This window comes from Lampris incognitus, chromosome 2 (genome assembly GCF_029633865.1).
Source record: "Lampris incognitus isolate fLamInc1 chromosome 2, fLamInc1.hap2, whole genome shotgun sequence".
Taxonomy (NCBI): Eukaryota; Metazoa; Chordata; class Actinopteri; order Lampriformes; family Lampridae; genus Lampris; species Lampris incognitus.
In genome coordinates, this window is record NC_079212.1 from 132,772,982 (window position 1) to 132,787,149 (window position 14,168).

The 14,168-nt window shown below is 47.6% G+C and overlaps 1 protein-coding gene across 1 annotated transcript in view; it reads left to right on the top strand.

Moving 5' to 3' along the window:
* The window catches only part of LOC130132195 (plexin-A1-like), a 171,377-nt gene that overhangs the window by 82,631 nt on the left and 74,578 nt on the right, over positions 1-14,168 (top strand). The window contains exon 7 of the mRNA XM_056301754.1: positions 11,749-11,949. Within this exon, the coding sequence (XP_056157729.1) occupies positions 11,749-11,949 (201 nt within the window). The remainder of the gene's footprint in view (positions 1-11,748; positions 11,950-14,168) is intronic.

The following is a 14,168-nucleotide window of genomic DNA, read 5'->3' on the forward strand; positions in this document are numbered from 1 at the left end:
TGTGTGTGTCGTGTGAGAGAGAGAGAGGAGAGAGAGAGAGAGAGGAGAGAGGAGAGAGTGAGAGAGAGAGAGAGAGACAGTCCACAGGTCCCAGAGTTTAATTATTCAGGCTGTATTAAATCTTCATTTCCACGGCCCTCTCGGTTGGCCTGCCTAATGGAGAACACAGATGAATATTACATTCTCACCATCAGCCGCAGTCATGTGTGTGGGTTTCAGATATGCATGTTAGCGAGCGTGTACGCACGAATCACATGAGGGGGGGGGGGAGATAAATGCAGAGTCACTAAGAGGAAAGGAGGGATGAAGGTAGCTGAAGGAAAGATTAACGCCGCTCCAAAGTGAACCCACGAAGCAGGGGGAAAAAAGAAGGTAAAGGTAGAGAAAGGGGGATCAAGGGAGAGAGAGAGAGAAGTGTGGATGAGGAACGGGAAAGAGCCTGCCAGGAAGGGAGGGACATAAAGAGGTGGAGGAGGAACCTTGGCGAGAGGGTTGCGCTGTAACATGGCAGCCCTGTGCAGCTTTCGTTCCGTCACGTCGGGGCGGGTTCCCACCAGGCTCTGTGGTAACTGAAGCGGCCCACGCCGCTCCTTACTCCGACCTCCGTTTAAACTGCCCCACATTTTGGCTCCCCCCAGAAGGTGGAGGGGGCAGGGATTCACTGAGAGTGATGGGAATGGGAGTGGATCACGGATGGTACGGAGGAGAAGGGGTAGAGAGCTGGGTGTGATGGAGTAGACGTCCGCACTGATCAGCTTGTTGCTGGGGCCGGTTGAAACCAAAACCTCATGCCTTTTCACTCGTCCAGCGGTAAATATAAGAAAAGATGATTGCGTCAATCCCCTCCTATCTGGCCGGCTACATTCCCCCGTCCATCCTAACGTTGAGATATGGCGCTGTCTGCAGAGATACCCACAGGCGGCGGATAGCGAGGGGCATATCTACCTCCAAAATCAAGGTTTGTCTTCGAAAAGCTGAAAAAGCAGGGGTTTGATTGGCACTGACATATCTGGGTTGGGATGATATCTGGGTGCCAGGGATTCTCTCGCCTCCTCCCTTTCATGAAAATCTATAAAAGAGAAGAAAAAAAAAAACCCTTTCGATTGACAAAATGTACATATGTTCCTGCTCCTCATTGTTTTATAGCGCGCTGTGGTCTACGAGAGGAGGGATAAACTGTGTAGGTTTGACAGCAGTCTTGGGTAAGGGATTAGGAGATGATGGAGTCTACATGTGCGTGTCCCCTTTCTGTGCAGGGGTGGTGGGGTGGGGGGGGGGCGTGTGGGGGTTATGTATATTTCAGGGCATCTGTGCGAGAGGCAACACGGCACTCGCTCTGGGAAACTTTGATAATCCATGCTGAATAAAATTCATGTCATATGCTCGCCAGTCTCTTTCTGCCATTCAAGTCCTTTTTCTTTCCCCTCGCTTGGCTGTGTCTCATATTTCTCTGCACTCATTTTTGCCTATTTTGCCCTTCATCTTATTCTCTTTCCCCGGCTTCTGTCTCGCTCCCTCTCTATCGCTCTCTATATATGTCTGTGTCACTCATTAGAGGAAAGGAAGGGAGTGGGCGAACAATCTCCGAGTCCCTTTCAAGGTTCAAAGTCCCTTTTTCTTGTGCTTCCCTCGCTCCATGCCACCGTGCTCCTCCGCATGCCTATGCCTTATTAAGTTGTTTCACTTTCTCTCTCTTCCCTTCTCTTTCTTGCTCTCTGTCTGCTCCTTCCTTCCCTCCATCTCGTTCCCTTGGTTGGTGGCGTCTGGTTGGTCACAGAGCATCTTCCTGCCTTCCCCCCTGCTAATGAGCTCAGCTTGGCAGCAGGCACAAAGATGTATGGGGGTGCACACCACACACACACACACACACACACACACACACACACACACACACACACAAAGACACAAGGCATACATGTGTATACACCGACTAGCCAAAACATTAAAACCACCTGAGGCCTCTGCCATCAGGGAATACTGTTTTCATGAAGGGGTGTACCTGGTCTGCAGCGATGTTTAGGTAGGTGGTCCATGTCAAAGCAACATCCACATGAATGCCAGGACCCAAGGTTTCCCAGCAGAACATTTGCCCAGAGTTATCACACTGCCTGCCGGCTTGCCCTCTTCCCATAGTGCATCCTGGTGCCATCTCTTGCCCAGGTAAATGACACACATGCACCCGGCTGTCCACATGATGTCAAAGAAAACGTGATTCATCAGACCAGCTCACTTTCTTCCATTGCTCCATGGTCCAGTTCCGATGCTCACAGGCCCATTGTAGGTGCTTGCAGCGGAGGACAGGGGTCATCGTGGGCACTCTGACTGGTCTGTGGCTATGTAGCCCCATACACAGCAAGCTGTGATGCACTGTGTGTACTGACACCTGTCTATCACAGCCAGCATTAACTTTTTCAGTAGTCTGAGCTACAGTAGCTCTTCTGTGGGATCGGACCAGACGGGCTGGCCTTTACTCCCCATGCGCATCAATGAGTCTTGGGTTCCCATGACCCTGTCGCCGGTTCACCGGTTGTCCTTCCTGGGACCACTTTTGGAAGTTACTGACCACTACATACCAGGAACACCCCACAAGACCTGCCATCTTGGAGGTGCTCTGCCCCAGTTTCTAGCCATCACAATTTGGCCCTTGTCAAAGTCGCTCAGATACTTATGCTGGCCCATTCTTCCTGCTTCCAACACATCAACTTCAATGACTGACTGTTCACTTGCTGCCTAATATACCCCACCCCCTGACAGGGGCCACTGTAATGAGATAACCAGGGTTATTCACTTACCTGTCAGTGGTTTAATGTTTTGGCCTAACGGGGTGTGTGTGTGTGTGTGTGTGTGTGTGTGTGTGTGTGTGTGTGTGTGTGTGTGTGTGTGTGTGTGTGTGTGTGTGTGTGTGTGTGTGTGTGTGTATATATATATGACACATCCAGGAAAACAGTGTACTCCTTAGTGCTAGAAGAAGTACACACACCAACTCCTTCTTCATCCCAAGTAATGCTTCAAGTACAGCCTTTCACTTCCTCACTGGGGTTAATGTGTGTGAACATGAGCGCACACACACACACACACACACACACACACACACACACACACAGAAAACTTGCCCCTACCTTTTCCTTATTCAGCTCTCATTATCATATTTTATGCTTGGATGCTAGCTCGGTGTCTTGGTATTTATATACTACACACACAGCACACCTAATACAGGGACTTAGAAGGCTCTTGTTATCATTGTGTACCATAAAAGGATGGGGGGTTTTTTCCTCTTCTTTTTTTTGCTCGTGTGTTTACTAAGCCATGCTTTCGGAGCTGAATACATGTGCATTATTTAACCTAGATTTGCAGTGAGCGCGTCAACTTGAGTTTCGAGCCCCTGTAATTCAAACCAAACCATTGTTAATCTGACAGCTAGCTAGTCTCCCTTAGCTGCTGAGTACGGCTCACTTGTCACTACTCCAGCTTGAGGTTAGAGGCTCAGTTTCCGCTGGAGATAACCGCATGAAAAATGCATACTATCCTGGTAGTATAAGGTGGTTTGAATGAGAGCACCAACCAAATGGAATATATTATAATGTGATGTTAGCGCTCATTGAATTGTTAAACAGTGGGCTTAACAAGACAGAGAAGGTGACATCATTAGTCAAAGGCCACAAAGGGCTCTTTGGTTTTCTGGGTGGGACCAGTGTCACAAAGCCTGGGGGCCATGTAGACAGACAGCAGGAAGGGGAGGCGGGGGGGGGGTGTATTCAACTCTCTCTATGTAGCCTGTTGTCAGGTCCCTGACACACACACACAAAAACACACAAAAAAAACATAAAACAATCCCTGTCCCCCCTTTGTACCTCGATCCCCCACCGTTCACCCCCCACGACGATCCATGTCCATGCCACCTCATCTGTCCCCCAGGCTCCCTGTATCACTTTACTTCATTATTTAGCATGTTTTTTTTCCCTCTGTACCCTGATCTGTAGTCCTCACATCATAGAACTGGCTAATTAATAATGGATGCAACTGGGAAGGGTGGGGTGTCTTTAAAAAAAGAAAGAAAAAAAAAGGCGGCCAGACGCCTGCTTCATTATGTATGCACGGTGTTTTTGGAGCTTTATTAATTTATATCTTGTCAGGCTGTGCAGAAGCCTTCAGAACTCTGGCTTTTTAAAAAGCATTTATTTATTTATATAGCCTCACACGTTCGCTATCCCCCTGCTGCAACACTCTCTCTCCCCCATGATTTTCATCTCTCCCCTTCCAAATATTCAAATGCAGATGCACATGTGCACACACACACATGCAGACAGGAATGTGGATACACATGCAAAGATATATATATGTGTGTGTGTGTGTGTGTGTGTGTGTGTGTGTGTGTGTGTACACATTATATCACTTGCTTGCCTTACCGTCTCATTAGCTGCACCTTGGTGGATGTTAAAAGGGGTTTTGCTCACCTGTAAGTGAAGATTACCTCATCTGCCCCCTTATTTTTTTATTTTCATCTGGAGTAGCGGTTGGCATTGTAATGTGGTAGACAACAAAGTTTAGACATCCATCCATCCATTATCTGAGCCGCTTACCCTGCTCTCAGGGTCGCGGGGATGCTGGAGCTTATTCTAGCAGTCATTGGGCGGCAGGTGGGGAGACACCCTGGACAGGCCGCCAGGCCATCACAGGGCCAACACACCCACACACCCACACACACACACACACACACACACACACACATTCATACCTAGGGACAATTTAGTATGGCCGATTCACCTGACCTACATGTTTTTGGACTGTGGGAGGAAACCGGAGCCCCCGGAGGAAACCCACGCAGACACGGGGAGAACTTGCAAATTCCACACAGAGGACGACCCGGGACGACCCACCAAGGTTGGACTACCCTGGAGCTCGAACCCAGGACCTTCTTGCTGCAATTGTTCCCTCAAAACTGGCATCCAGGTGTCGGCGGTCCGACGCAGCCTGTTCTCAGTGGGACGCTGTAAGAGTTTAGGGATGAAATCGTCCGTGGTAATGAATGCAGCTGAATTAAAGCTGAGGAGAGCTACTCCGTCATCCCCTGCGAGTAGGGAACTTGGGTTTTCATTGGAGGCAATGCGTGCATCTTAATCACCTGCGTGGTTGTTAATGCCTCCGCTGTTAACATATGGAAACTCCGGCTCTCCTAGCGCCGCGCTAGCCGTAGGCAGCGGAGCCGACAGCGTCCTTTGAGGGAAAACAAACAGAGAGAGGTAAGGAAAGCCCTCTGGCTGCCTGGCACTGAAAAGAAGAGGAGGAGTTGGACGTCCGCCATGGAATACATGCACACACACACACACAGGCATCCCCACATACATACACACAGTGTGTAAGCTGAGTTCAAAGTTAGCTCTAGGCGTTGGTTTATTTGACTTGTCATCAGCTGGGCGGCTGTAAACACAATTTTCATATCCAGCACAACAACCCTGGTTTGCGATGGTACAAACACCTGCCAAGGTGGAAAAGAACAGTAGCAGGAATGCCATAATGTAAAGAAAATGGCGAAAACCTCAAATTAGCGCAGATGGTTTTGAGTTGTGTATTGGTATGACTGGTATGGAGAAGCCACCTGGAGGTTAAAGTCCCCCCCCCCATACGTTCTTTTCAGCTCAACTGTGAAACAACTGCATCGTATTTTTAGGTGCGCGCACGTCAGCTCAACCCTCTTTGACAGTGCGAGACCGCATCGCACGTCGCAGGAAGTCCCGTGCACAGAGAAATTGAAGGTCGTGGAGCTTCGACCTGACCACAATCCAGTCAGGCCCCACTTCCTGCTGCCAGGCTAACCTGATACCGAGACGCTGCCTGCATATTGTAATCGTACCCCCACGTGCACATATGTACACGGACACACACACGGATACACACACACACACACTTCTTACTTCCTCCACAACCGGTCTTCCTGATTTGAACTGGATAGACTTTCACATCTGGCCCACAAAGCCGCAGCATTCTCCTTCACACATGAAATGAAAAAGCTTCAAACAAATTCCCTGGGTGTAGTATGGTTTCATCGTGCTCTGCAGTTTGTAGCCCTAATGCGGGGTTGGAACTGTTTTTGGCACCTGTCACAAACTTCTGATGAAATAGTTCCTCGCTAGATGAGCGCTCCTCACCCTCTCGCTCAGCCTTCTTGTCGTTCCCCTAATTTCCTCTTCCTCTCTCCCTCGCCACCGTCTCTATCATCTGTCCTTGACTTGCCGTTTCTTCCTTCTTCTCCCTTGCTCTTTTTCCCTCCATTTTGGGCTCCCAGGCTTTCTGCCTGTCTCTCAAGCTCTCAACACCCGCACCCCCCGCCCTGTCTGGGAGAATCTGGGAGATCTGGGTCTTAACTCTTAGGCCGGTCGTACCTACATCCGACTTTGTGATTTGACTTTACACCGAGTGCACCAAGCCTGACTGACCACAGTTGTAGCCCGGTCTTATACTGACTGACCACGGTTGTAGCCCGGTCTTATATTGCGTGTCCACGTGAACACACGCGAAGCGATGATTGTTGCCAAGCAACACATGTCTATCCAAAGTGTGCTCTAATTTCTCCCTTCAAACAAGCTATGGAAGATAGGGATAATGCAAACCAAAAGAAAAGGAAAACAAATTTGACTGATATAGAAATAAAAAAGATATAGAAATACTTGCATCCGGGTAGCATGCGGTCTATTCCGTTGCCTACCAACACAGGGATCGCCGGTTCAAATCCCCGTGTTACCTCCGGCTTGGTCAGGCGTCCCTACAGACACAATTGGCCGTGTCTGCGGGTGGGAAGCTGGAAGTGGGTATGTATCCTGGTCGCTGCACTAGCGCCTCCTCTGGTCGGTCGGGGGCACCTGTGAGGAGGGGAGGGAGAACTGAGGGGGAGTAGCGTGATCCTCCCACATGCTACGTCCCCCTGGCGAAACTCCTCACTGTCAGGTGAAAAGAAGCGCCTGGCGACTCCACATGTATCGGACGAGACGTGGTAGTCTGCAGCCCTCCCCGGATCAGCAGAGGGGGTGGAGCAGCGACCGGGACGGCTTGGAAAATAGGGTACTTGGCCAAGTACAATTGAGGAGAAAAAGAGGGGGGGGGAGCTAAAAAGAAAGGACATAAGAAGACTTAAAGAGTTGTATGCAGAGCATAGAAACATTCTCACAGCTAAATTAAACAACATCAACGCAAACAAACAAAAACTTATCAGCATGGATATCAATCACCAGTGCGATCAATAACAATCAATAGCAAATGCAATGGCGAACTGCAGACAGCGGAAGAGGTCAGGAAGAAATGGAAAGCTCTTTTATCGGAAGGGCGGGGGACAGCGCCGTGCTGTAGTTGAGGGGGAGAGCTTTTCAGTTAACTCAAACAGGGCTCGCCTGCCAAACCAGCTCACCGTCTGCATAGATGTCCAGCGGGTCTGTCCCGTCATGGGTGACTCTTTCTTGTCTTAACACCCTTTCCTTGTTTATTCTGTAAACGAGACACGCTCCCTATCCCTGTTTGTCTTTCCTGGTTGTGTGATCATTATTATTACCATAGATACTAGTCTGACTTTCAGACTTACGCCTGCTCCATACTAGATGTAGAAGTAACACCCAGGAGCAACACATAACTCCGGGTGCTCCGGTTTCCTCCCACCATCAAAAAGACATGCATGTTAGGGTTAATACTCCTGCCTGTGCCCCTGAGCAAGGCAGTGGAAAGAAGAACTGGAGTTGGTCCCCGGGCGCTGCAGCTGCCCGCTGCTCCTATACAATAGGATGGGTTGAACGCAGAGAGCACATTGTAAGAGTACAATGTCGAATAAAGTGGCTTTTATTTCATCTGGGGCTTAAGTCGAAATGTTGCACTAGTCATAGCCTTAAATTGTATGGTTGTTGGTCCTAAGTCGAAGGTAGTGTTACACCCAGGCGTACACCCAGCTGGTGCACTGCGCTGCGGAGGTGCTACGTGATACGACTTCTGCTCTGCTCCACCACTTTATCCAATGACCTCTCCCACTCATGCTTTTATTACTATCTGGGTTACTTTTCCTGCGCAGTAACTTTCAGCTGTGTACACACTGTGAAAGTGAAGCTTTCGGTAGTAGCTCCTCTTGTGCAGCTCAAGACTGCCTCTGGTGTATGAGAGGCACAAAAAAACAATACTTGTTTAGCCAATTTTAAATTAGCCAAACGTATTCAAGTCAGCTGCCTGATAGTTAATATATGTGGGGGGAGTTGGTTCGTTTTAGGGGGATACGCGTTCTCGACTGGGAGAAACCGTTCGTCACTGTTGTCGCCCAATTGAACAGTAGCGCTACGATTTGTGTGTTACTCATAAAATGAGCTAGTTATTTACTCTATTTCCTGAGCTGCACCTTGAATTGACCATGCATCGCCTAGACGGAGGGGAGTGTGAACGAAAGGGATGCTGTGAGGGGAGACGAGTGCCAGAAAAGAACGACGAGCCCACGGGGAGTCTGACGTAAAGTCGATAGACGGAAGAATAAAACATTGGTAAGCAACTGCTTGCACCAGGGGCTAAGCCGCCTTCTAACACACTGGTCTACAAGCTGGCTCTGCCACAGACGGCATGCTGTTAAAGCACTGGCGTTCGAATCCTCCGCGCAACCGAAAACCTTTGATTTCCTCTACATTTCTGAGCCTAGAGACTCGGCGCTTTTTGATTCTCGCGTCTCCCCGGACGCCGCAAACCTGCAGCTTTGGACACGGGGCATTCTTTTTCTATGAGTCACTTCTTCAAACGGAACAAATTCAACCCCCCCCCCCCCCGCCCTCTCCCTCCCTCCCAATTTTCGGCGTTGTCTCAGGCTCCAGGCACTTAATTAACGAAGACATTGTCAGAGGGGATTGGGTACACGGCGTGCTGCTAAAGTGTGGTCGAATCGCTGCGGATGTGGCTGCATCAAACTTGGCACTCCGGACACGCGGGGAGGACGGAGGAATGAGAAAAGTGGCGAGAGGATCTCGAGTAAGCCGGGGTTGTCTATAAATGTGTCTTTCTCTCTTTGGAAGTCGATAGTGTTTGCTTAGGGTTTATACAAATAGGACTGCTAACATGTCTTGATGCAGCTGGAGTTCCCCGACACCGGCCCAAAACACAGAGTTGACAACAGTTTAACTGAGTCTCACTTGTCTGTGTATGTGTGTGTGTGTGTGTGTGTGTGTGTGTGTGTGTGTGTGTGTGTGTGTGTATGTGTGAGCGGATGTGTGTTGCTCCGTCCAGCATGCCTCCCCACCACACCCTGGTCTCTGCTGCCCGGTGTTTTCCACAGCCGCCTTGTTGAGTCTCTTTTGATCATTCCCTCTCCGCTGTCTTTGTCTTTTTCACCTCAGCCGGATGCTCCCTTGGCCATGGCTTGTCTCTCTCTCGGTTGCCAGTTTCCAATTAAACCAGCCTTTCCCTCTCCATCCCTCTTTCCTTCACTTCATCTCATTTATCTCACTCTCTCCCTCCCGTGTGTTGTCCCTACCCTTGGCCATCATGCTCTCCCTCTTCCTCTCTTTCCTTTGTGTTCTTTCTGATACTTCTCTCCCTCCATTAATTCTTCTCATTCCACCCTTGCCTAGCCATGTCCTCTCCCTCCTCACCTACCCGTTACGCCCACTGCCACCACCAACGCCAGCATCCCTTTCCTCCATCCAGTAAGTTATATATATGTACCATGTTGTCACTAGCCTGATTCTTCCAATAGTATTCCCTTCCCTCATTACAAGCTGCATGTGTGTGTGTGTGTGTGTGTGTGTGTGTGTGTGTGTGTGTGTGTGTGTGTGTGTGTGTGTGTGTGTGTGTGTGTGTGTGTGTGTGTGTGTGTGTGTGTGTGTGTGTGTACGCTGGTCTCTGATCAGACTCAAGGGGCCAGGGCTGTGCAGGCTAATGAACAAACCTCTGCATTGGCTCCAGAGCCTGGGAATGCACCTTAGCATCTAATGTGCTCAGCTTAGCTTGGTGGAAGAAACAGTTTACCGGGGGGAAATATAAAAGTTCAGTAGCCAGGTGTGTATGGTACATGTGGCGTGGCGGTGAATATTTTACGACGAGCTTCTTGAAACCCCCCCCTCCCCATTCTGCAAGAGTTCCACTGTGAGCGTGTTTAGTCCTGCTACTTCTGACTCGTGCGAGGTGCCTCGTTTTCCTCCCATCCGCAACTGTGCTGCACAGGTTGCAGCAGAGAGGAGACCAAGAAGACATCGCAGTACTCCAACTGACAACTGTTTATTTATTTATTTATTTTATTTAAGGTGCAGACAAGAGTGCAGGATGACGTTGAATGCCGATACTCTTCAGCATGTTTTCTATCGCTATTGATGATTACATCTGTTGTCAATACGCGTGCGAGTGTTGAAGCGAGGATGCTTGACGGCGGCGTGTTTGAGGATGTTATATTAGCGCTCGAATGCTCTGACGTCAAGACTTAAATTGACCATCACATTTTACTTCACTTTATGTCACTCGTTTAATTTGCGATCGTCTTTCTTGCTCTAATGTAATTTCATTCCTAGAGGATTCCCTGCTGCACTCTGCACAGAAAAGGGCGAGTTTGTTTCTTGAGTGGTGTGAATCACTTCGTGTTTCTGATTAGTTGTGCTTTTGGCCTGAACGCTGCCGCGGGGGGTGGGTAAATTCCACCCTAGGCCTTAACTCATGTTGTTAAATAGCCGTACCACCCTCCTCCCCGCATTCTTGCCAAAGTGTAGCATACATACTTAAACGACTTCATATGTGCGCACACGTACACAAACATTTTTTCGTACGGCAGTTGGCTGAATTCGACCGTCCTGGTCCATAAAGTGTTGAGTGAGCAGAGACGCACATTAACACGTCTGTGCATTGAAAAACACAATCATTGAAACGCATGTTGTCATGCAAGTTGCATGTTGTTGGTTTTTTTTATTTCTTGCCCTGCAGGACTCCATTCTCCAGTTGTGTGAGCCAATGGATCGACTGTTTCTTCGTAATTTAAACAACATTCTGTCATGTGTGGCCAATACCAATGACCACTCACACACACACACACACACACACACACACACACACACACACACACACACACACACACACACACACACACACACACACACACACACACACACACACATCCACAAATGGCCCATATCTAGAGGCGATTACTTCATTACTGCACATGCCACTATAGGCGTGGACATAATTCACAGCAGTCTTTATTGCTGTCATTACGCAGCAGTGCCGTTGCTATTAGTGTCATGTCTCATGTGATAGGTATTTCTTCAACATCATAAAAATCTCTGCAGTATCCCTCTCAAGCCCTCTTGGCAAGGCTCATGGATGTCCCTTGGAAAAGTCCATTACATAATGCATCACAACTTAACTCATGAGTTTCACATCTTTGTGTGTAAAACTCATTGGCATCTTATAACAAAGCTAGCTAGTAAGCAAACACACGGCTGGTTTCTTTTTTGCCCCCCTTGGTTAACAAATGAGTATCATAATCTGTACAGCTCTCCACTTTCCAGTACTAGGTTTATGTGCTTTGTATGAACAACTCATTTTTAGCCTCTCTTCATATATTTTTTTTGTCTCCGTCTCTCTCTCTCTCTCTCTCTCTCTCTCTCTCTCTCTCTCTCTCTCTCTCTCTTCCCCCTTCCTTTCTCTTAAGTTTCCCTCTGACTTCAAAGAACACAGTCTCCTTTATTTGTCTCCCTCCCAACAGCAGCTGGGTAACTGGTCTCTCCATCTCCCTCCCTCTCTCTTCCTCACCAGGATTGTCCCCAGATCCTGCCCTCCACCCAGATCTACATCCCAGTAGGGGTGACAAAGCCCATCACCCTGGCTGCCAAGAACCTGCCCCAGCCCCAGTCTGGCCAAAGGAACTACGAGTGTGTCTTCCACATCCAGGGGGAGACCCAGAGTGTCACTGCCCTGCGGTTCAACAGCACTTCCATCCAGTGCCAGAAGACCTCGGTGAGTACATGGGAATAGAATAGATGGGGGAACATGAAAGGCTAAATGGACATCATTTTGGATGAAAGAATGACGGCGAGGTAACATGTCACTGTACACTAGTTATGATAAGCAGCTGGATCGTTGTCGGTGTTATGATTCTTAATGGTTTGGTGTTAGATTGACTGTTGCATCACCACTTTGTTCCTGGTACAGCACAGTTTTTTATTAGTGTGGCTTAATATGCTAGCAAGTCAAGTGTAGTAACCGACAGGTTTTGGTCCTTCTGACTAACCTATGTATGATGTAATACCATAGTATTGTCAAAAGGTCAAGGGGACTGGTTTGAATAGACACATTTTAATCCATTGAAAAAGCTTAGATACTTTTTAGCTGTTAATTGCTGTTAGTTTTAAATGGCCCAATATTACAAAGTTACTACATCATAGCATTAGTGAGGACGTTGACTTGGAGTTTGAATCACTACCTCCCAACATTAATGACCTCTGACCAGTAACGTTCATTGCCCTCGTAGGTCACCACACACACCAGACTCTGGCTACATTTCTGTCAAGACAGATGGCCCAATATTGATCTTTACACTTGGCTAATAGTTGGCTATTAGCTCACTATAGGCGACATATGGTGGGTGTCACTCATTTGTTCAAGCCCAAAACTATCAGCAGCCTTCATCCCAGAGGATATAACACAACTACTTGATTGCTGCATCATTATGAGGTACAGCAAGGATGGTAGCAATATCCTAAGTGGGGCTGTGACATATTCAGTCAGTTTCAGTAACAATTCCAATACAATTTAACCCAAACTGCGGATACCAGTGCTCTGTGAAATAGCCAATAATTATTTAATGCCAGTATTAAAAAGTTGAGGCATTCTTACACAAAAACATAAACAACATATTGCACAAACACAAGCTTTCCATTTGCATTTGAATCTGAACTCAACAATTGTAAACAATTGACATTTATTTTTACACTTATCTGTTGGAAAGGCTGTTGACTGTTGGAAAGGCTGTTGACAGTGTCCCCTTGTGGCAGAGGTGCACAGCAGTGCTGTAAAGCGCATGAAATGGTGCCGTCAGTAGCAAATGAGCAACGCAAGCCCCAGCAGAATTTAACACAGTCAATTATCCTCGATAAAATGTACCTGTTCCTATCTACCTCTTCGTTGTTTCTTCACCCCACCTGTTGTTTCTTCACAGCCTTCGTCCAGCTAAGTAGCAACGTTAACCCTGCCTAGCATGGCTAGCTTGACCGTATTTTCCATACGTGCCCTTGTACACCATGGATGTTGTACACTCATGTTCTGTCTCGTAACCCTAAAGTTGCAAAACTCACACATGCACACTTGGCTTGACAATGGCAGATAATGGAGGGTTAGAATAAAGTGTGAGGTTAGGTTGAGGCTGAGAATAGGTTGTGGGTTAGGTTAAGGTTAGCTATCTGTAAAGGTTAGGTTAAGGTCACACTCCAGATGAACTGATTCACCTTTCTGTGATTTCCTTACCTAGATTATTGAGCATGTATAACGACAGTTAGGTTAAAGTGAGTTTTGGGTTAAGGTTAGGTTGAACTTGAGGTTAAATTAGCGCGAGAGTTTCGGGAATTCGCAAATCTAGGGTTACCATCTAGACACAGCCGAGTCTGACGTTTCTATTGCCCCAGAAGAGCTACTGAGAGAGGGAATGAACAGGAAGCTAATTTTCTCCCAAGCGTAATGATTTATATTTTATATATTAAACATTATTGTGCATTTTAAACACACACATACTTAAAATGAATAATTATTGTTTATTTTAAAAAGAAAATGTCAAAAAAACACTTTTCACCAGGGAGGGCGGTACCCCAGCGCCCTCTATTGGCCAGCCGCCGCTGGTAGCAGTGCTCAGACTTCAGCCTTCTGATATACCGGTATGATTCTGATATAGTTTTAAGTTAGCTGGTAGAGATGCAGGTTGGTGTATGCCAGATTAAGTGTGTGCCCAGGGATGTTTTTTTAAGAGATATTTTCATAGGGAAAGAGAAAATCTTTGAGTATATGGTGGTGTTAACATTCAGAGAATTTTGGCAGAAGAGTATGTGTGTGTGTGTGTGTGTGTGTGTGTGTGTGTTGTAATACGGTGCAGTGTGTGTGTTTGTGAGAGACTTCAAACAAGCGTGACAGATAAGAAGTAGCTAGCTTTGCGCTCCATTGAGGCTGAAAATGTGGAGAGGAAGTCT